Genomic DNA, 23,918 nt, shown 5'->3' with positions numbered 1-23,918 from the left:
ACACAGTGTAGCTATGCGTGAATTGCTTTTTAAAAATAGACAATAGGATAGGTGCAGTGGCTCACGCCTGTAATCTCAGTACTTTGGGAGCTCAAGGTGGAAGGAATGCTTGAGTCCAGGAGTTCAAGAGCATCTTGGGCAACATAACGAGACCTTGTATCTATTATTTTTTTTAAAAAGATAGAAGATATAATCGGGGAAGAGAGAATCTAGTCTCTATGTTCATGGAACATTATTGCCTATAAATAAAATCAGCCTCATTATTCAATTACCTTTTAAACAAATAAGTGAAAAAAATCTATTATTGGCTCAGTGGCTCACGCCTGTAATCCCAGCACTTTGGGAGGCCAAGGCGGGTGGATCACGAGGTCAGGAGATCAAGACCATCCTGACTAACACAGTGAAACCCCATCTCTACTAAAAACACAAAAAAATTAGCCGGGCGTGGTGGTGGGCGCCTGTAGTCCCAGCTACTCGGGAGGCTGAGGCAGGAGAATGGCATGAACCCAGGAGGCGGAGCTTGCAGTGAGCCAAGATCGCACCACTATACTCCAGCCTGGGCCTGGGCGACAGAGCGAGATGCCATCAAAAAAAAAAAAAATCTATTATCTTCTATAAGAATCACAAAAGATGAAAAATGTCGATAAGAACCATCTGTTAATGTTGGTATATATTTTCGTTGCAGTACAGAATGATCTCACATTATGATAATTGAGATTTTATAATTTCCAAAATAGTTACAATTTATTGTTGGTTGTTTATTTAATTATATGTGTATGTATACACATAGATGTGTGTGTGTGTATAAAATTTCATTTAACAAAATATTTGGTTCTACCTACCTCCAAAAGCTTCTGTAATTGCCATGCTTTCAATTCCACCTCCTAGCAACTTACTAGAAATAGAAAGAAAGCATTAGTAACAGGAACAGAAATAGAAATATTAAGGGAGGAGAAAGTATTCATATCATTAGTATCCTTCCTATCTATCTATCTATCTATCTATCTATCTATCTATCTATCTATCTATCTATCTATTCTATCATCTACCTATCTATCTACAGAACATGAACAGCAATTCTTGGCTGAACAAATAGCATGCCACTTGCTCAGATCACAGGTTCTATTGTGTATGGGCAAGTGGATCAGCAAAACAAATGATAAACCCTATTGTTCTTACTTCAATAGTGAATGGGGCCTGGGAATACTGCATGCTGTAGGCTTAACAAATAATAATAAAAAAATTCTTTTAAGAAAAAAATTTAAAAATAGTAAATGTGTTAGCAAGGCCTTGTGTCTTACTAGTCTTTAGAATCGAATTGAGTTACAGATCATCTTAGTTATTATTATTATTTATTATTACTATTATTTTTTGAGACGGAGTCTTGCTCTGTCACCGAGGCTGGAGTGCAGTGGCATGATCTTGGCTCACTGCAGCCTCCGCCTACCAGGTTCAAGAGATTCTCCTGCCTCGGCCTTACAAGTAGCTGGGATTACAGGTGCCTGCCACCACGCCCGGCTAATTTTTGTATTTTTAGTAGAAATGGGTTTCACCATATTGGCCAGGTTGGTCTCGAAGTCCTGACCTCAGGTGATCCACCTGCCTTGGCCTCCCAAAGTGCTGGGATTACAGGCATAAGCCACCATGTCTGGCCCATCTTAGTTATTAATTGGGTATTTAATATTGTGCTGGAACTATGTTTCTAAAGTCAATTGAATTTTCAGTGTTTTTTCTTTTTCTTTTTTGAGACAGGATCTTGTTCTGTAGCCTGACACAGGGCTAATTTTTTATTTTTTGTATGGCTGGGGTCTTGCTATGTTGCCCAGGCTGGTCTCAGACTCCTGAGGCTCAAGAGATCTGCCCACCTTGGCCTTCCAAAGTACTGGGATTATAGACATGAGCCATCATGCCCAGCTTCAATTTTTAATATACTGGAAAACATATGAAAAACAGGTATTAGGAAAATCCAGTGATTGTCATTATGGTCAGGTTATCTCACATAAACTAAATTTTATGGAGAAACTGTCAGAATAGTAAATGTTCAAAAATGTTGTAGGTAATGCTAGCAGTTAGAAGAATAACTGTCGGATTTTGACAGCATATATTTAATTGGTAACCCAATGTTGTAGTGCATTTAAAGTTCTGAATATGAAAAGGCCTAAATTTAAGTCATGATCACATTCATTCATTAAATGCAACACATATCAATTGTGTTAATTGTGCTAAGACCTGGTAGGGGCACTTTAAAAACCTTGTACGTAGTCTCTATTAGTATGACTTTTTGGGATATGATCACAGGTCAGACAAAAATTTAAGATATATAGATAATCCAATAGATTTACATTTACATAGTTTAAGAGAGCAATTTAAATGTAAATTTAAACAATGTTGGAAGTTATCCACAAATTTAGTGAGGGCTGCAGACTTCAATGAGGAAAAGAAAAATCTAGATAGTGACCTGCACAACTTAAATCTAAAGGACATGGGCTAAGCGATCAACCCATTTGGAGGGAATACACTTGGAGATCTCACAGGCCCAGCAACTATTTTTTTTTCTTCAACTTTTACTTTAAATTCAGGGGTACATGTGCCAGATGTGCAGGTTTATTACATAGGTAAACTTGTGCCACGGTGGTGGGGCTAGCAACTATTGAGAAAAATTACCCTGGAAAGCTATGGAAAAGCTCTGGAAAACCCCAGACATAATTTCTTGTTGATATGTAATCTCAATCAGCTGAAAAGGTAACCCCAAAATTTACCTGTGAGGATAACCCAAATTATTTGGGATAACACAACTGTTTCCTTTTTGAGACTCAGGAAAAATTAGAATTAAGTATAGAAATATTGTTTTTTAAATACAGGGAGATTTAAAAATAGAGACACAAACACACAGATTACTATTTTCATATTAAATTTGGCACTATGGGCATGGTGGCTCATGTCTGTAATCTCAGCACTTTGGGAGGCCGAGGCAGGTGGATCGCTTGAGCCGGAGAGTTCAAGACCAGCCTGGATAACATGGCGAAATCCAGTCTCTACAAAAAATACAAAAATTAGCCAGGCATGGTGGCCTGTGCCTGCAGTCCCAGCTACTCAGGAAACTGAAGTGGGAGACCTCACGTGGAGCCCAGAGAGGTCAAGGCTGCAGTGAGCCGTGATGGAGCCACTGCATTTTAGCCTGGGTGACAGAGTGAGACCTTGTCTCAAAAAATAAAATATAAATAAATAAATAAATAAATAAATTTGGTAATAACCTGTGCATATTTGCTATTTGAGACCTTTTAACATTTAAGATAATTTGACCTTTTTGTAATGGATTGGCTTCTGACTGATTAAATGGTACATTCCTGCAATTTTCAAGTGGATTACTAATTTTATAAACAGTATTTGAACGTTTAAGGGTGCCTACAACTCACTATACTTCTAAATTTATTTGAGTTACAAAAGATATTTAGGTAATTGGGAAGATTTTGCTGTTAATAATTAGACAAAGTTCTTTTTTTTTTTCCTTTTTTCTTTTGAGACAGAGTCTCGCTTTGTGGCCCAGGCTGGAGTGCAGTGGCGCAATCTTGGCTCACTGCAACCTCTGCCTCCTGGGTTCAAGCAATTCTCTGCATCAGCCTCCCGAATAGCTGGGATTACAGGCACCCACCACCACGCCCGGCTGATTTTTGTATTTTTAGTAGAGACGGGGTTTTGCCATCTTGGCCAGGCTGGTCTTGAACTCCTGACCTTGTGATCCACCCGCCTCAGCCTCCCAAAGTGCTGGGATTACAGGCGTGAGCAACCACACCTGGCCGACAAATAAAGTTCTTAGAGAAAATACAATACACTAAATGTATGAACATAATTAAAATGTCTAAGATAATTTAGTTAATCTTGTTATAAAAGCTCCCTTAAAATGTGATAGATTTATAAAGGGACTTAAAGCTTAAGGAAAAATGTGTAATATTTTAATTAATTAAATATTAATTTTAAAAAACCTAGCTCCTGGCTGGGCCTGGTGTCTTACACCTGTAATCCCAGTAGTTTGGGAGGCCAAGGTGGGTGGATCATCTGGGTCAGGAGTTCGAGGCCTGCCTGGCCAACATGGTGAAACTCCGTCTCTACTAAAAATACAAAAATTAGCTGGGTGTGGTGGCACACGCCTGTAGTCCCAGCTACTCAGGAGGCTGAGGCAGAAGAATCCCAGGAGGGATTCTCCCGGGGAAACCCGGGAGGCAGAGGTTGCAGTGAGCTGAGATCGCACCACTGCACTCCAGCCTGGGCGAGAGAGCAAGACTCTGTCTCAAAAACAAACATACAACAAAAAAAACCTAGCTCCTGAATGATCTTTTCTGTTCTCAAGAGCAAACATCAAGGGCACCAGAAAACTCACAATGACAGTAATTATTTCTTTAGCCCAGTGGTTCTTAGACCACCATGTGGTAGAGTGACTAGAGAAAATCAAGTTGTCATTTGAATCAAGTGTTTTGTTGATCAACCTCATTTTGACCAATTTGCCTAGGGGTAGGATTTCCCCAAGACTATTCCTTAACTTTACTTGAAAAAAGGGTCTGTGATTTTAAAAGTCTGGGACGATGCCGGGTTAAACAGATGTTTTCTTTTTCTTTTTCTTTTTCTTTTTGAGACTGAGTCTCACTCTATTGCCCAGGCTGGAGTGCAGTGGCATGATCTTGGCTCACTACAATCTCCTTCTCCCGGGTTCAAGCGATTTTCCTGCCTCAGCCTCCCGAGTAGCTGCAACCACAGGCACAAGCCACCACGCTTGGCTAATTTTCTTTTCTTTTCTTTTCTTTTTTTTTGAGATAGAGTTTCGCTCTTGTTGCCCAGACTAGAGTGCAATGGTGCAATCTTGGCTCACCACAACCTCTGCCTCCTGGTTTCAAGCAATTCTCCTGCCTTAGCCTCCCGAGTGGCTGGGATTACAGGCGTGCACCACCATGCCTGGCTAATTTTTTGTATTTTTAGTAGAGACGGGGTTTCTCCATGTTGATCAGGCTGGTCTCGAACTCCTGACCTCAGGTGATCCACCCGCCTCGGCCTCCCAAACTGCTGGGATTAAAGGTGTGAGCCACTGCGCCCAGCCATTTTTTTTTTGTATTTTTAGTAGAGACAGGGTTTCACCATGTTGGCCAGGCTAGTCTAGAACTCCTGACCTAAGATGATTTGCCCATCTTGGCCTCCCAAAGTGCTGAGATTACAGGCGTGGGCCACCGTGCCCTGCCCAAACAGCTGTTTTGTATCACTGCAGGATTTCACAGGCTAGTGTGCACTGCGAATCTTCAAGAAGAATATATAGTATACAGTACTTCTCAAACTTATTCACTATTTGTTTATTCATTCATTTAGTCATTCAACAAATATTTATTGCACACCTAGTTTATGCCAGAGACTGTTTTGTGCACTTGGGATAAAGTAGAGAACAAAAGAGACGAAATTTTTTCTCTCACGAAGTTTACAATCTAGTGGGAGATGAGATAATAAACACAAATAGGCCAGGCGCCGTTAGCTCACACCTGTAATCCCAGCACTTTGGGAGGCTGAAGCGGTGGATCACGGGATCAGGAGTTCAAGACCAGCCTGGCCAAGATGCTGAAACCCTGTCTCTACTAAAAGTACAAAAATTGGCTGGGCATGGTGGTGGGCACCTGTAATCCCAGCTACTCGGGAGGCTGAGGCAGGAGAATCGCTTGAACCTGGGCAGCGGAGGTTGCAGTGAGCTGAGATTGCACCACTGCACTCCAGCCTGGGTGACAGAGCAAGACTCTATCTCAAAAAAAAAAAAATTAAATAAAAAATAAAAAATAAACACAAAAATGTAAAATATGTGGTACGTCAGATGTTATTAAATGGTATGGATAAAAATAAGGCCAGGAAAGGGGATAAGGAAGACAGAGTATGAAAGTGAGGAGGTTATATTGTCAAATAAAGTGATCAGAGAAGTTCTCATTGAGACGTGGACATTTTTGCAAAGACCTGAAAGAGATGACAGCAAGCCATGTAGATCCAAGAGGAAAGAGTATGGTAGGCAGAGGCAACACAAAGTGCAAAGGCCCTGATGCAGAAGTGTATCTGACATGTTCTGGGAATAGCAAAGAAGTCACTATGGCTGGTACGTAGAAAACTAGAAAAGTGAAATATTAGAGATTGGAGAGGACTTCAGCTTTTTTTCTGAGTGAGAGGGGGAATCATTAGGGTGTTATGAGCCACTGCACTCCAGCCTAACGTATGTTTTAAAATGACCATTCTGGCTCTTTTGTGAATTAAAAAAAACAGTAGGGGCAAGGTCTCAAGGAGGGAGGTTAATTAGAGGTTATTATAATAATCCCGGGGAGGCCGGGTGCGGTGGCTCAAGCCTGTAATCCCAGCACTTTGGGAGGCCGAGACGGGCAGATCACGAGGTCAGGAGATTGAGACCATCCTGGCTAACACGGTGAAACCCTGTCTCTACTAAAAAATACAAAAAAACTAGCCGGGCGAGGTGGCGGGTGCCTGTAGTCCCAGCTACTCGGGAGGCTGAGGCAGGAGAATGGTGTAAACTGGGGAGGCAGAGCTTGCAGTGAGCTGAGATCTGGCCACTGCACCCCAGCCTGGGCGACAGAGCGAGACTCCATCTCAAAAAATAAAAAAATAAAAAAAAATAATCCAGGGGAGATATTAATAGGTGGTCGTTTAGTCCAATGAGGTAACAGTAGAGGTGGTAAGAAATAGTTGAATTATATTCTCACTCTATCTGTGTACACACACACATATACACATAAAATAATATATATTATATATTAATCTTTTATTATAGAAAATATTAAGCATAAACAAATGTAGACAAAAACAATATAATGAACTATCATGTCTATCACTCAGCTTCAACAATTGTCAACTATGAACTCAGGGTAAATCTTTTTTCATATAGACGGCTAACCATTTACCTCCCTTCCCATATTATTTTAAGCATATACTAAGTAACATATCATTTCTTTATAAATATTTCAGTATGTATCCCTAAGAGATGAAGACTCTCATCTTTAACAACCATATTCCCACTATCACACTTAAAAATTTAGTAATTCCTTAATTTTTTTTTTCCAGACAAGGTTTCTCTGTGCATCACCAAGGCTAGAGTGTACTGGCAAGATCGTGGCTTACTAGAGCCTCAACCTCTACCTCCTGGGCTCAAGCAAGCCTTCCATCTAAGACTCCTGAGCAGTTAGAACTACAGGTGTGAACTTTTTTTTTTCTTTTTGTAGAGACAAGGTCTCACTTTGTTGCTAGGATGATCTCAAGAGATCCCCTCCCCACCTCCAGCCTTGGCCTCCCAAGGTGCAGGGATTACAGGTGTCACCAACTGCACCCGGCCAGGTGATATGTCTTTTAAATCTCTTTAATCTATAGGTCTTCTCCCTGACTCCATCTCTTTTTTCCTCCTTGTAATTTATTTGTTGAGGAAACTAAGAGGTTTGTTCTGACTAAATATATTTTGAAAGTAGAACAGACATGATTTGTTAATGGGTTAGAGTTAGGGTGTGTGAGAGAAAAAAGATGTCAAGAATAACACCCAGGTTTTAGGTCAGAGGATCAGGAAAGAGATAGATCTAAGATGAGGGAACCTTTGGGAGAAGTAGATTTGGGGCAAAGGTCAGAAGTTTGATTTTTGGACCTGTGAAGTCTGAGCTATCAATTAGATATTCAAGTGGAGGTATATTTGACTATGAAATCCTTTTTTTCTTAATGTATCTTGTGAGTCCAGGGTTTTGATGAATACTTAGAGGAAATACTGCTTTTGTTCTAATTGCTCTTGGGCACGGCTATAACATATGAAACGCTAATTCTTTCTAGTAAGGGAGGGAGAAAAAAACCCCACATTTTAGTAAACTTGCATTGAGAAGATGATGATATGTCTTGGGAATCATAAAACAGTAAATAAAAAGGGATATTAAAACTTCTGCAGAAGAGCAAAAATAACTGCATTATTTCTTAAATATTTAATCTAACAACTGCTTTTTGAGTAAAATCAAAATTTGCAATGAAACCTCCTTCATCAATGGAGAAGGAAAGTAAATGAAAAACTGATTTTTAAAAGTGGTTTGAGATTAATATTGGCTGATTCAGAAACTAGATTTTGGGTCTGAATTTCTTGTAAGACATTTAATCTTGCTCCTCCAAGCAGTCTGGAATTTTTTGATAGCATTTAGAAAAAAAAAAAAACCACACACACACACCCAAACTTCAAATGAAGAAGCTACTTCTACTACTTATAGTAGAAATAACCAGAAAGAGGAAAAGAAACATGGTATTCCAAAGACTATGCTTAGTGGTTATAAAAAATGTAAGATACACACTCAAATTCCTGGCTCCCGGTGGTGATATGGAAAACCATTTTCCTCTTTTCACTATACTCAAATGCAGTCAAGAATCCTGGTTCCTACAGAAAGATAAAACGAAACGTTCAAAAAGGGTTTAAAGATGATGGTTTTATTTTCAAATGTTGCCCAAAATGATATACTCAATTATTAAGATATCATTTGGTATAAGCTGCAGTTCACTTGTCCTTGAAGGCAGTACAAGATTATGGTTAGGAACACAGGCTTTAGAGCTGCCCTTTCTAGGTTCAAATCATGTCTCTAATAGTTATTAGTTGTATGATATGGAGTAAACTACTTAATCTTGCTGTACTTCAGCTTCTTCTTTTGAGTCAAACAGATAACAGTGTTTCTTCAAAGAGTAGCTGTGAAAATTAAATTTTATATATATATATATTTTTTTCTTATTTTTCTGGGGGGGGACTGAGTCTCGCTCTATTGCCCAGGCTGGAGTGCAGTGGCACTGTCTTGGATCACTGCAATCTCTGCCTCCCAGGTTCAAGCAATTCTCCTGCCTCAGCCTGCCGAGTAGCTGAGATTACAGGCGCCCGCCATCACACCCAGCTAATTTTTATATTTTTAGTAGAGCCAGGGTTTCACCATGTTGGCCAGGCTGGTCTCGAACTCCTGACCTCAGGTGATCCACCCGCCTCAGCCTCCCAAAGTGCTGGGATTACAGGCATGAGCCACTGCACCCGCCCTTAAGTTTTATACATATATATATATATATATATATATATATATTTTTTTTTTTTTTTTTTTTTTTTGAGACGGAGTTTCACTCTTGTTGCCCAGGCTGGAGTGCAATGGTGCGATCTCAGCTCACTACAACCACCACCTCCCAGGTTCAAGTAATTCTCCTGCCTCAGCCTCCCAAGTAGCTGGGATTACAGGCACTTGCCACCATGCCCGGCTAATTTTTTGTATTTTTAGTAGAGATGGGGTTTCACAATGTTGGCCAGGGCGGTCTCAAACTCCTGACCTCAGGTGATCCACCCGCCTCGGCCTCCTAAAGTGCTGGGATTACAGGCATGAGCCACCATGCCCAGCCAAATGAGATATAATTATGGCATAAAGCAGAGGGTATTTTACTAACAATTCACTTTTTTTTTTCATTCAACAGAATCATTTTTTTCCAGCTGTAGAAGTTTCAAGGGGCACAGAAATTCCAGTTTTCATTATTCTTGAGACAACATTTTTCACATGGTAGATATACTACTTATTGACTGATTAAAAAGGTATAGCTGATGCAGTGGAGGACTAGTGAAAATGGGTACCTATGTAGTCTAATGGGTGTCCCTCTTTGTTGTTTTATACTATGACTGTGGTTCTCAAACTTTGGAGAACTAGGAGAATGGGGACAGCCAAGCCCAGGTCCTATCCTACTTCAGTGAGCCAAGTCTGGGCTTCTGTTTTCTTTATTAGCCACACCAGGTGATTCTGATACACATCAATGTTTAGAACCACTGTACTATGAAATTAACTTCCTTCCTTTCTCTCCTCTCTCTCTTTCTGTCTCTCTCTCTAAATCTCTTTCTCTATCTCTAAGAATAAACAACTGGGTGCAGTGGCTCACACCTGTAATCCCAGCACTATGAGACACTGAGGCGGGAACTGCTTGATGCCAGCAGTTCAAGACCAGCCTGGGCAACATAGCAAGATCCCATCTCCACAAAAATTTTAAAAAATTAGCTGGACATGGTAGCATGTGCCTGTAGTCCCAGCTACTCAGGAGGCTGACGTGGGAGGATCGCTTGAGCCTGGGAGGTCAAGGCCTCAGTGAACTGTGATTGAGAAACTGTACTCCAGCCTGGGCGACAGAGTGAGACCTTGTCTCAAAAATAAATGAATAAATGAATAAATAAAGCTGGGCACAGTGGCATATTCCTGTAGTCCCATGTACTTCAGAAGCAGAGGCAGGAAGATCACTTGAACCCAGGAGTTCAAGCCCAGACTGGGCAACATAGTGAGATACCCTTCTCTTTCTCTTTTTTTTTTCTTTTTGGGACAGTCTCGCTGTGTTGCTCAGGCTGGAGTGTAGTGGTACAATCTTGGCTCACTGCAACCTCTGCCTCTCGGTTTCAAGCAATTCTCCTGTCTCAGCCTCCCAAGTAGCTGGGACTACAGGCAACTGCCATCATGCCTGGCTAATTTTTGTATTTTCAGGAGAGATGGGGTTTCACTATGTTTCCCGACTAATTTTTGTATTTTTAGTAAAGATAGGGTTTCACTATGTTGACCACTATGTTAGTCTTGAACTCCTGACCTCATGATCCACCTGCCTCGGCCTCCCAAAGTGCTGGGATTACAGGTGTAAGCCACTGTACCTGGCCCGATCCCTTCTCTTAAAAAATAAAAATAAAAAAGGACAAATAGTTTAAGCTAAGAAAGGAGAAGATTCTTGGTGCAGTAGTGGGTGCTTGAGAAGGAGAGAGGTTCTTTTCTTTGGTAATAAGATTTAATTTCCAAAAAAAACAACTCTAATTTCATAGAGCAGTTTCCCAAACCCTGGGTACTGCTCCAGGGCTTTCTTAAACACCCTGGCAGTTGTGGAATTCACTTGTGGGTACACTGCCTGAGTGTACTCAGAAGCTAGAGCAACTGAGCTGGGTTCAGAGTAATTCAGTTCGGTTGGGTCCTCTCCAAGTTCAGGATCACACTGCCAGTTGCATCACTCTCCTGCCTTGACTGCCTCTGAAGAGGAAACCAAATGGCTGTTGGTGAAGAGAGCTTCTCAGACTCGCTGGGAATGAGACCCTCATATACCAATAGAGAAATGGAGAGGCCTGCTCTTAAATGAAGAGGAAGACTTAGTGACTACCTTTCTTTGCTTTCCTATTTCAAGAGCTGGTACCTCTAGTGGTTTCCAAAAGCTCTACATAAAAGCTTGGGTCAAAGGTATATATATGTTTTTGTCTGGTAGCCTGGCAGTTGCAAAGGCCCCTCACAGCCAGTGAGCCCTGCTAGAAAGTAGTAAGGTAGGAGGTGGGATTTGACTCCAGAGGTGGGGCTCAGACACCAGACCAAATTGAGAACTAGCTAAAACAAGGTCCAGGGCAGAAGCAGCTTTCCATAAGACATGCCCACCAATGTGCCATGTCAGTTTACCATTGCTATGGCAACACCTGGAAGTTACTGCCCCTTTCCATGGCAATGACCCAATGGCCCAGAAATTACCACTCTTTTCCTAGAAACTTATGCATAGACTGCCCCTTAATTTGCATGTAATTAAAAGTGGGTATAACTATAATGGCAAAACTGCCTCTGAGCTGCTACTTCTGGGCACACTGCCTATGGGGTCGCCCTGCTCTGCAAGGAGCAGTATCTCTGCTGTGCTGTACTGGGCTACTTCAACAAAAGTTACTGTCCAACACCACTGGCTCACTTTTGGGCAAAGCCAAGAACCCTCCCAGGTTAAGCCCCAGTTTGGGGGCTCACCTGCCCTATATCAGTACGGGTTAGCTTAGCTCAGCTGCTTCAGTGAGCACATTCATATCTATCTCAACTGCACATATATAGATCCAACCACCGTTGGTCTTTTTCTAACCCAATGCTCTCTTATCAATTGGCTAGATATCAATCTCCTATACCAGGAGAGAGCAGCTTCTTTGGTACTGAGTGCTTCACAACAGCCATAGGTATGATATTTGAGGAGACAAGACAAAACTGAGGAGGAGGAAGGTAAAAAATAAAAATGAAGGCCAAGCGCAGTGGCTCATGCCTATAATCCCAGCACTTTGGGAGGCCGGGGCAGACAGATCACAAGGTCAGGAGATCGAGACCATCTTGGCCAACATGGTAAAACCTCGTCTCTACTAAAAATACAAAAATTAGCTAGGCGTGGTGGTGTGTGCCTGTAGTCCCAGCTACTCACGAGGCTGAGGCAGGAGAATCGCTTGAACCCCAGAGGTAGAGGTTGCAGTGAGCCGAGATCACGCCACTGCACTCAGGCCTGGCGACAGAGCGAGACTCTGTCTCAAAAAAAAAAAAAAAAAAAAGGGAAAGGAGAAGGAAAGGCAGAGACAGCCAGAAAAAGGAATATAAAGGGAGACAAAAAAGTTTTGGCAAAAATAATTACCTTCATTAGTGTTCCAGGTCTCTTAATCCCTACCTTCATCTTTCAGAAATCAATTGCTCTTGCTTTGAAACTGAATTGATAAAAAGTTAACATTGGGAGTATAACATATTGTGATCTACAGGAACTCAGTTCCCACAATAATTTCTAGTTTTCATGAGAAAGCCTATAAAGATTCACAAGGCCCTTCTAAGCTAAAACAGTAAAGAATGGATTTTGCTTACAATTAGTTTGTTCGCTGCCTCTTTAATCTTGTCTACTTTGGCTTCTGAGAGTCCTTTGACATTGCATAGAGCTCTTCTTGTTGTCATCTGTATACCTTTGATGGTACAGATTCCTACTGATTTCAGTTTCTTAATGTCAGCCACGTTCTGTAAATTAAAGAATGGGCACAGCAGATTGCTAAGATGCCAGCCTGAAAGGCTCCCATACTATGTCATGTGTTTCTGTGTCCATCTCCTTCCACCATGATGCCAATTTTATACAAGCTGCCAGGTGGAACCCACCCACCATGTAGCCAAATGTTCTGGAAATATCTGAGTAGAACATACTCAGCAGGCTGCCAAATGTTCTGACTGCGCCCTGATTTCCCACGAATGTTAGTGAGACCATGGCAATGTAACAAGGAATTCAAAAGAAAAGTCTGTTGGTGGAAAAGCTAACAAATTTATCACACATTCACCCCCTCAGTTCAGCTCCTTCCTTCTACAGAACTTCATTACCAACATGTTCTTTTAAATTTTTAAAGACTTTTTTTTTTCTTCTGCCCCTGGAGAATGCAAATAACTACATCACCAAAGGACCAGGATTTTCTCTTGCTTCTATTTTCTAAAACCACTGAAAGAGATTAAATGTTAGGGCTACAACAGATAATGTCAGCACAGTTCTATCAACTGATTGCTGTTGAAATCCACCCAGTTCGGTCGGGCGCGGTGGCTCACGCCTGTAATCCCAGCACTTTGGGAGGCCGAGATGGGCGGATCACGAGGTCAGGAGATCGAGACCATCCTGACTAACACGGTGAAACCCCGTCTCTACTAAAAAAAATACAAAAATTAGCCGGGCGCGGTGGCGGGCGCCTGTAGTCCCAGCCACACGGGAGGCTGAGGCAGGAGAATGGCGTGAACCCAGGAGGCGGAGCTTGCAGTGAGTGGAGATCGTGCCACTGCACTCCAGCCTGGGAGACAGAGCGAGACTCCGTCTCAAAAAAAAAAAAATTAAAAAAAAAAAAAAAAAAAAAAAAGGAAATCCACCCAGTTCATTATTCAAAGGCTGGATTTCTGCCAACATCATTTATTCCAGTCATCTGACGTATAGAACTTAATTTTGTCCTCTGGGTACACTTGATAATGTCTGGAGACATTTTGATTGTCACAGCTGCAGGGGTGCTACTGGCATGCAGTGAGTAAGTAGAGGCCAAGGATGTTGCAAACACCCTACAATGTACAGGACGGCCCCTTGCAACAAAGAATTATCCAGGCCCAAATGTCCGTAAGGTTGATGCTGAGAAATCCTGAATCAGATAATTTAACACAGCATTGAAAAACTACTTACAATTCCATGTTTTTGTAACAGGTCAATATCTTGAAACAAAGATTCCTAAAGGAGATGAAACAGAAAAAAATGAAGCTTTGATTCTTCATATCCAGCTATTTCACATCTTTTAAAGAGGTAATTCAATACTATGAGTCACTCCAAAATGCCTCAAATTCCACTTCTCTAGAGATTGAGGAAAGATCAATACTGTTTTTCAAACACATACTTAGAAGCACCAACATTGAAAGGGCTGGGAAACCAGTTACCTTTGTCATGTCCTCCCTAAAATTTTGAAACCTTTACCCAAAGGACTGGAACAACATTTGACCTATTTTAAATATGTTTTCTCAACCCTCTTCCCCTCCAGATCCTAAACTCCTTCCTCTAGGACCAGGCTGCTATTCGGTACCAGTGTATACAGGTATCAGTATGGCCATACCAGCTGTTAAGTTATTAAAATACTTTCATACCAGTTGCTAAGTAGCTAATCTTAGCATCCTTGCCAAACAAGTTGTTGCATATTTGCAATATATAACTATGTGTTATTTCTACTTTCAGTTTCTAAAAATAGTAGCTAACAGAGAAGGAACTTGATTTTTGTGGAATGACCGAATATCTATGTATCTTTCAACATTCTAGTCATACCTCTTCATCTTGGAATCCTGGTTCTTCCGCCACAACTTGATCCTCCTTCATGTTGAAAGGTGAGCAAAAGAAAAATAATCACTTCTGGGAAAAAAAGAAATATTATGTAAGAAGTAGTCCTTTGTCCAGGGGCCTCTGATTTCATTTCAAAGTCACCAAGGACTAGAAGGACAATAAGAGAAGCATTTAACTTGGAAAGACTAGGCCAGTCTATCTTCTTTCTGTGAGGCATGTGGCATTATTTCTTGTGTGTGTGTTTGTGTGTGCATGTGTGTGTGTGCGTGTCCCCACATGCACACAGGTGCCTGAGGGGCAAATTGGGGGGTGATTAGTTTCTTCTCTTTCCCCAATAGTGATCACTTATCATCTGGTTTCCATTGCACAGCTAATCATGACTTTATTACTGCCTTGAAATGTTATTTAAGGCCGGGCGCGGTGGCTCAAGCCTGTAATCCCAGCACTTTGGGAGGCCGAGACGGGCGGATCACAAGGTCAGGAGATCGAGACCATCCTGGCTAACATGGTGAAACCCCGTCTCTACTAAAAATACAAAAAAACTAGCCGGGCGAGGTGGCGGGCGCCTGTAGTCCCAGCTACTCGGGAGGCTGAGGCAGGAGAATGGCGTAAACCCGGGAGGCGGAGCTTGCAGTGAGCTGAGATCCGGCCACTGCACTCCAGCCTGGGCGACAGAGCGAGACTCCGTCTCAAAAAAAAAAAAAAAAGAAATGTTATTTAAAATTGCTTATTGCTTTTAATCTTTCTTGTTTATGTTTAACAACAAAACTCTAAGAACCTTGACAATATATCATTCTTCCTTGTGTCCTCCCTGGCACCTCCAACTTTGTCCTCAATAAATGGATTTTATTTTTCTCATCTATGATGAATGCCTTCCTGTCTGCTGATTATGAATGGGTACTCCTGTAACACCTACCTTTTTGTTTCATAGAACATTAGCTATACTTTCTTTCACAGTATTTACTAGTTTCATGATTTTTTTTAAGATTTAAAAATATGGTGGGCCGGGCGCGGCGGCTCACTGCCTGTAATCCCAGCACTTTGGAAGGCCAAGAAGGGCAGATCACAAGGTCAGGAGTTCGAGACCAGCCTGGCCAAACCCCGTCTCTACTAAAAATACAAAAAAAATTAGCCGGGCATGGTGGTGGGCGCCTGTAATCCCACCTACTTGGGAGGCTGAGGCAGGAGAATCGCTTGAACCTGGGAGGCGGAGGTTGCGGTGAGCCGAGATTGCGCCACTGCACTCCAGCCTGGGCGACAGTAAGAGGCTCAGTCTCAAAAAAAAAAAAAAAAAAAAAAAAAAAAAAAAAAAATTGGTGGATCATAATATTATAGTAAGGCTGATAAGCAGTTAAAGTTTTTAACATTGTAGACCCAAAGAGAAATCTCAGGAATCCACAAGGCGTGATTGTGTTTATTACAATAAAATGCGGTACAAATAATCATTTTTCTTGGTCGATTCCATTTCCTCATTTGATACCAAAGTCAGGGGTTGGACCTTAGAACAAAGGGAACGAACTATTAATACGAAGGCAGGAGCAGGGTCCTACCACCCAGCACCTCAAACCGCAAAGGATGGAAGGCAACCGAGACCGTTCGGATGGGATCTTCGGGGACACTGTCCTTCAGATGGCTAGCTATGAGTACCCCAATTCCACATTTACTGCCCCCATCGAAGAAAAAAACATCCATTTCTTCTCCCCGTGATGAAATGAAAAGATTGTCCCCCATCTCTCAAAGAGCCGTCGATGGACTGAACGGTTGGCTTGAAGGCAGGGCTCCCCAATCCCCCGGTTTAAGACCACCCAGCTGTCCCCTCTGGTGGGGGCAGCAGCGCGGTCGGGTCGCCCTCGACGCCTCCCTCAACAGGAGGCCTGGGCAGACCCCGTGCGGCCGCCGGACATTTTCCTGACAGGGGATTCCCTGGTCAGGAGGATGAGGCGGGCTCTCCTAGACTTAGGTCCGATTAGATTGAAAATAAGGAGGTTGGAAATCCCTCAAGGTCACTAAAATTCCTCCCCAGGGGTCGGAGCGGAACGCTCAGAGTCGCTAGCCCGGGAACCCCAAAAAAAAGAGCGAGAAAGGGAAGCGCGCCTTCTCAAAACGAGCGTCCGCTCAGTCTTCGCACGCTGTCCGTTTATGCCACTTACCCCCCTCGTACCCACAGTCTCCCCGAGATTTTCAAGGTGAAGCCCCTCTGCCCCCGCCCGACCTTTCCAGTCCTCAGCTGACAGGATTCTAACTCGGGCCCAGAACGCGGAGCCTGGAAACCCGCGCGCCGTTGACCACAGGATTTGGCGCCAAATGAGGAAGGCGGGGCGAGGACCAAGGGGCCGGGGCGGGGCGCAGCCTGAGGAGGCGAGGTGAGGGTGGAAGGGCGGGGAGCGGGCGGGCCCACAGGGGGCGACGCGGGGAGGGGAGCTATGGGGGCGGGGCGAAGAAGGAGGGGCGGGGGAAGAGCGGGCTCACAGTTGGGGGAACCAGAGGGCGTGGCCTGCAGGGGGCGTAGCGAGGGGAGAGTCGGGGCAGGGCGCAGGGCGAGGGGGCGGGGCGAGGACTGAGGGGCGGGAAACCAAGAGGAGCCTCCGGCGCGTGGCGCGCTGAGGTGAGGGAGTGAGGGAGGGGCGCTGTGGAGGGAGCGCCCTGAGGAGCGGGGCCTTGAAGGGAGGAGACCGTTGAGCTGGGGCGTCCCTCGAACTGAGCACCTCGCTAAAGTCCGGGAGAGGACCCTGAGGCAAGGGTTCTGAGGAGGACGCCTTGAATCGGGGGAGGGGCGCTGAGCAGAGGTGGCTGACGTTGGCAATAGGTCTTGGTCGCGAGGGTCGCAGATGGAGCCTTGGGTTAGAAGGTCGAATCCGGGCCCCTTTCCCCCCGCCGCCGCTGCCCGTGACTTCTCTTTCGCCTCCGGGTTTTCATGCCTGGCTTCAGAGTTTGGCCGTGCTCCCTCAGCGTTCCTAATTTCCCACTTTCTGACTCTCACCATTTGCCACTCTTGTCTGTGATTGAGATACCCAAGGCCCATTCAGGATGGAGAGTAATTTTTTTCTCTGTCTTAACTTGAAGTTTTAAATAGACCACAGACGCCAAGTATATTTTGGTTCGGCTTTTAAATAGAAGTCGCAGGCCAGCCTTCGTGCCAGCAGCGCCATCGCTGGCAGCGTCCTCCTCCTCCCCTCACGCGGAGACTGACTTGAGGAGAGTCAGGAAACATTTGAGAGAGCAGCTGCCGAGGTGGAGGCTGTGATGTATCTTGGATGAATCTCTGTGCAAACAGTTCTTTGGGTTCAAGACCTAGTACAGGGCGATCCTTTTTTGTTTTTTCTGTCTGAATCATTTTGCTGGAATAAATAGCAAAACATTCCCACAATAGCAGTTGGCATTTTTGTGTAGGACGCTCCCCCGCCCCCAACAGGTGGATCGTTTCAAGATCCAACAAATAACTGCCATTGTGCTTCCAAATCTGTTATTTTCGCCCAAACATAGCCGTCCCTGTTATATGGAAATGAATGCCCATTTGGGGAAGGAACTGGATAGTGATGAAAGGCTTTCACTCTGAGGCCTCACCTAAATAATTATGGGAACTTTTGAGCAACTCGTTAGGTGAAGACATCAACAGTCTACAGAAGAGCTGCAAAGAGCACAGCAAGATGATTTAGGGAAATATAACATATGTAGTTTGGTGTAGTGACAGCTGGGAGAGAGAAATGTTCATAATATTTGAAGGTTGTGTGCAGTACACTTAAAGAAACTAAAATGAGCTGGGTAATGACAAATTCATGAAGGGAGGAGAAAGATCTTATTTGGGTATCATATTGATGGTGAGAGACAACTTTTAAAATGTTTAAAACAACAACAAACTCTGGGGCAGTTAAAAAGTGCACATGAAGACCTTTCCACTCAAATCGGAACCAAAAAAAATTAGTCTTTCGTATCATACAAAAACTCTGAATATCATGAAGGTGGCATTTCAAATCAGTGGAGAAATGATGAATTCAGTGAATAGTGTTAGAACAACTAGGTAACCATCTGGAAGAAAAATAAAATTGGAACCACACTTTACACATTATACCAAAATAAATTCCAGACAGATAAAAAAATTAAATCTGAACAATAAAATAATAAAAGTACTAGAAGAAAATATGGGACATTCAAAATTACTTTGTAATAAGGAACATCTTTTTAAGTATGATACAAAACTCAGAAGCCATGAAAGACTGATAATAAGTGGCTGGGTGCGGAGGCTCATGCCTGTAATCCCAGCACTTTGGGAGTCCAAGGCAGGTGGATCACGAGGTCAGGAGTTCGAGGCCAGCCTGGCCAACATGGTGAATCCCTGTCTCTACTAAAAATACAAAAATTAGCCGGGCATGGTAGCACATACCTGTAATCCCAGCTACTCGGGAGGCTAAGGCAGGAGAATTGCTTGAACCCAGGAGGCAGAAGCTGCAGTAAGCCAAGATCGTGCCACTGCACTCTAGCCTGGGAGACAGAGTGAGATGTCTCAAAAAAAAAAAAAAAAAAGGAAAAGAAAAATTGATAAGTATGCTTATATTTAAAAATATATATCCTGCATGGCAAAATGGTACTTTCCTATCCACAATATAGACCATGGCAAACCAGAGCTTTTGTGTCAATTATTAACTGGATAACATAGCTTGCCTAATTTTTCAAATCCTTCAGGAAGTCCACAATTTCTCTATACAATTTTAAAATTTTATGTCATTTTTATAATATTTTAAGAAATAAAGAAATAGGCAGTGGGATTATAGTTAAGACCTGAATTTTATTTTATTTTATTTTTATTTTTATTTTTTTTTTTTTGAGACGGAGTCTTGCTCTGTCACCCAGGCTGGAGTGCAGTGGCCGGATCTCAGCTCACTGCAAGCTCCGCCTCCCGGGTTCACGCCATTCTCCTGCCTCAGCCTCCCAAGTAGCTGGGACTACAGGCGCCCGCCACCTCGCCCGGCTAGTTTTTTGTATTTTTTAGTAGAGACGGTGTTTCACCGTGTTAGCCAGGATGGTCTCGATCTCCTGACCTCGTGATCCGCCCGTCTCGGCCTCCCAAAGTGCTGGGATTACAGGCTTGAGCCACCGCGCCCGGCCTAAGACCTGAATTTTAAACTATTACACTTTACTGCCCCTCTGTGGACAGTCACCTTATAACCAAATAGAGGCACAGGATTCCAGCACATATAGTTGGGCTTCTACAAAGTGATGCTTGCTGATACATATTCTTGAAATTTCAAAAGCTTGAATTTGAGAAATGCTTTAGTAGAGAACTAAAGAATGAAGGCTCATCACGTACAAATTTCACTGGGTAGAATTCCCCTTAAACATATTTGTTTGTTTTGTTTTGCTTTTTGTTTTTGAGTCAGGGTCTCCCTCTGTCACCCAGGCTAGAGTACAGTGGTAAGATCTTGGCTCACAGCAGCCTCAATCTCCCAGGCTCAAGCGATCCTCCCACCTCAGCCTCCCAAAGAGCTGGCACTACAGGCACAAGCCACCACATCCAGCTAATTTTTTGGTATTTTTTTTTGTAGAGATGTGGTTTCACCATGTTGCCCTAGTCTCAAACTTCTGGGCTCAAGTGATCCTCCTATCTCAGCCTCCCAGAGTGCTGGGTTTACAGGCATGAGCCATTGTGTCAAGCAGTGTTCCATTTCTTTATCTCCATTTTCAAATAATTTGCCTTTAAGAATAAGGTACTTGTGGCCGGGCGCGGTGGCTCAAGCCTGTAATCCCAGCACTTTGGGAGGCCGAGGCGGGCGGATCACAAGGTCAGGAGATCGAGACCACAGTGAAACCCCGTCTCTACTAAAAATACAAAAAATTAGCCGGGCGCGGTGGCGGGCGCCTGTAGTCCCAGCTACTCAGGAGGCTGAGGCAGGAGAATGGCGGGAACCCGGGAGGCGGAGCTTGCAGTGAGCCGAGATCGCGCCACTGCGCTCCAGCCTGGGCAACAGCGTGAGACTCCGTCTCAAAAAAAAAAAAAAAAAAAAAAAAAAGAAGAATAAGGTACCTGTAGCCTATTGCTGAGACGTGTACCTCTTAGTGGCTCCTTCCCCTGGCTACATAAAGGCTTAAAATGACTGCTGTTTGTAAAGAGTCGATTAAAATTTTAACCTAGGGCCTTACATTATTCACCTCCAGTTACAAGAAGGCATAGGGGGTGCCATAGGAACGCATGGGAGGGACATCTTATTCAGTTTGTGGGTAACTGGGGAACATGGCATTAGAGGCTGACACCCAGGAGTAATTCATTAGTCAGGTAATAAGAGGGAATAAGTACTAACTTAAGAGATTGCATTTAGCTGGAGTTCAATACTTATTTGGAGAATGAATGACTAGTAAAACACCTCTTACATTTGCCAAACTTTCTCTTTTTTTCCTCAGTATTCTAGTTCCATCAATCTTGTCATGCTGTTTTTTCTTACGCTTCTAGATTACATAGACATTTCAAATATTGTGTTTCTTGCCTCAGCAGAGGGAATATTCTGAAAGATACTAATTCTGCAGTGTGTGGATTTGCATTAACCTAAAGGGGTTTACTATAGGTTTACAGAAAAAACCAGAAAAGTAGAAAGAAGAAAAAAAAAAAATCTGTAAGATTATGAACCAAAAAATCAAAAACCAAAGTTCCCATCTTTATTCGAAGCAATGATTAGCAAAATAAAAGGCAAAAGTTGTATATAGTTTTGAATATGTACTTCTTTTTTTTTTTTTTTTTTTTTTTTTTTTTTTGAGACTGAATCTCACTCTGTCACCAGCCTGGAGTGCAGTGGCATGATCTCAGCTCACTGCAACCTCTGACTCCCTGGTTCAAGCGATTCTCCTGCCTCAGCCTCCTGAGTAGCTGGGATTACAGGTCCGTGCCACGATGCCCAGCTAATTTTTGTATTTTTAGTAGAGACGGGGTTTCACCATGTTGGCCAGGATGGTCTCGATCTCCTGACCTCATGATCTGCCCTCCTCAGCCTCCCAAAGTGCTGGGATTACAGGTGTGAGCAGGTAATTTCTAATCCTACTTTTTCAGTTGCCTAGTAAGCATTTTTCCATGTCTTAAGCATAATTTTAAATGGTTGCATAATATTTCATTGAATGTATTATTAACAATTTCCCTATTATTGGACATTACTAATTAGTGTCAGCATCTTTTTGCATAGTTTATTTTTTAGGATTACTTTTATTTATTTATAATAAAAAAAATAGAGATGGGGTCTCACTATGTTGCCAAGGCTGGTCTTGAACTCCTGGGCTCAAGCAGTCCTCTCACATTGGCCTCCCAAAGTGCTGGGATTACAGGCATGAGCCACTGCACCTGGCTGAGGATCCCTTTTCTTAGGGTAGATTTCTGGATGTATAATCATTGATTGAAAGGACAATTTTAAGGCTATTGATAAATATTTAAAGCTCATGGAAATATTTGGTTGTACTAGTTTCCATGTCCTGGCAAAGAAAGAGTTGGTTATTTCACAGCTGTTACAGAGCTCACGGTCTAGTAGGAAAGATAGATTTTATACAAATAACTATATAAGCAGAATTGTGAAAAATACATTAAAGGAAAAATAGTGTGCACTGTGCTAAGCACACAGATAGAAAGGTGACTAAGTCTCTGCTGTGGAAAGCAACAATGCTTGGGAGACGCAGACCCATAAACAGGTTGTTCCTTTAAAAATAATTTTTTTAGGCCAGTTGCAGTGGCTCACGCATGTAATCCCAGCACTTTAGGAGGCCAGGGCAGGCGGATCACGAGGTCAGGAGATCGAGACCATCCTGGCAAACATGGTGAAACCCCGTCTTTACTAAAAATACAAAAATTAGCTGGGTGTGGTGGAGCGTGCCTGTAATCCCAGCTACTCAGGAGGCTGAGGCAGGAGAATTGCTTGAATCAGGGAGTCAGAGATTGCAGTGAGCTGAGATCATGCCACTGCACTCCAGCCTGGCAGCAGAGGGAGACTCCATCTCAATAAAAAAGAAAAACCAAAAAATTAAATTTTTATTTTATGTAAAAAGAGTTTTTTTCTTTCATTGAGTGGATGCCTTGGATAATCTATTCAAGGAAGATCACTTAGTCCAACTTAATGAAACCTATATCCTTTGTGTACTGACTGGCAGCACACATTAAGGCCATCTTTTTTTTCTTTTTCTTTTCTTTTCGTTTTCTTTCTTTTCTTTTCTTTTCTTTTTTTCTTTTTTTTTTGAGATAGAGTCTTGCTCTTTCGCCCAGGCTGGAGTGCAGTGGTGCCATCTCGGCTCACTGCAACCTCCGCCTTCTGGGTTCAAGTGATTCTCCTGCCTCAGCCTCCTGAGTAGCTGGGATTACAGGGGCCTGCCACCATGCCAGCTAATTTCTGTATTTTTAGTAGAGACAGGGTTTTGCCATGTTAGCCAGGCTGGTTTGGAACTCTCGACCTCAAGTAATCCGCCTGCCTCAGCCTCCCAAAGTGCTGGGATTACAGGCGTGAGCCACCGTACCCGGCTGAGGCCGTATTTCTGAATCAGACCTTGCTGGTTTGGGCAGACATGACAAGAGCACGAACACTGGCCAAATTTTCATGGGTGGCTCCAGTAGAGCTGCTGGTGACCTATCTTGCTTTCTGTTGTACGTACGGAAGAAAAAGGCATAAACAGGTCATTCTAACCTAAGTGTCGTGATTAACAGTTGATACTCACTTCAGTCTTAGTCTGTCCTTTTTTTTTTTTAATCATGTTTTCTTCCCTTGCACCTTTTAAATTTCATAAATATAGTTTATTTAACCATAATCCAATATACCACAGCCAGGTGGCTAAATGTCCTGTTATTGCTCACATGCTACCAATTTCTGTTCACCTACTTGAGTACTGTTCTGAGAAAAAATTAGACTCCATGCAAGTTCTAGAAAAATCTATCCAAGTTCTAGATAAATGAAATGTCAGGGCAAAAACTTGACTTATTGTTGGGTGCAATGGCATGCATTTGCAGTCCCAGCTACTCAGGAGGCTGAGGCAGGAGAATCGCTTGAACCCGTGAGGGGGAGGTTGCAGTGAGCCAAGATCGCACCACTGCACTCCAGATTGGTGACAGAGCGAGACTCCATCTCAAAAAAAAAGAAAGAAATTAAATAGTAAATATTTTCATTTACATATAGGCTTTAAAGGAACACATTACTTGGAACAAGATTTAAAGAAGTACAAATATCTAGGCACAAATGAATTTCTGGTTTAACTTAAACTTCTTTTATAAATAACCATTTATATAAACTTTTAATATATTGATATATAACATACATGTATAAGATAGACAACAA

At 42.8% G+C, this 23,918-nt stretch overlaps 1 protein-coding gene across 1 annotated transcript in view; it reads right to left on the bottom strand.

The window, feature by feature from the left end:
- Nucleotides 1-16,935, bottom strand: part of DMC1 (DNA meiotic recombinase 1) — a 54,129-nt gene extending 37,194 nt beyond the window's left edge. The window contains exons 1-6 of the mRNA XM_001094012.5: nucleotides 16,782-16,935; nucleotides 14,617-14,700; nucleotides 13,990-14,034; nucleotides 12,660-12,806; nucleotides 8,340-8,422; nucleotides 843-895 (exon numbers count right to left, since the gene is read on the bottom strand). Coding sequence (XP_001094012.1) covers nucleotides 843-895; nucleotides 8,340-8,422; nucleotides 12,660-12,806; nucleotides 13,990-14,034; nucleotides 14,617-14,667 — 379 coding nt within the window. The 5' untranslated portion in view covers nucleotides 14,668-14,700; nucleotides 16,782-16,935. The remainder of the gene's footprint in view (nucleotides 1-842; nucleotides 896-8,339; nucleotides 8,423-12,659; nucleotides 12,807-13,989; nucleotides 14,035-14,616; nucleotides 14,701-16,781) is intronic.
- Between the last annotated feature and the right edge of the window lie 6,983 nt (nucleotides 16,936-23,918).

The sequence above is a fragment of the Macaca mulatta genome, chromosome 10 (assembly GCF_049350105.2).
Source record: "Macaca mulatta isolate MMU2019108-1 chromosome 10, T2T-MMU8v2.0, whole genome shotgun sequence".
NCBI lineage: Eukaryota > Metazoa > Chordata > Mammalia > Primates > Cercopithecidae > Macaca > Macaca mulatta.
The sequence above is the reverse complement of the archived record's forward strand: the minus strand, read 5'-3'. Positions and strand labels throughout refer to the sequence as shown.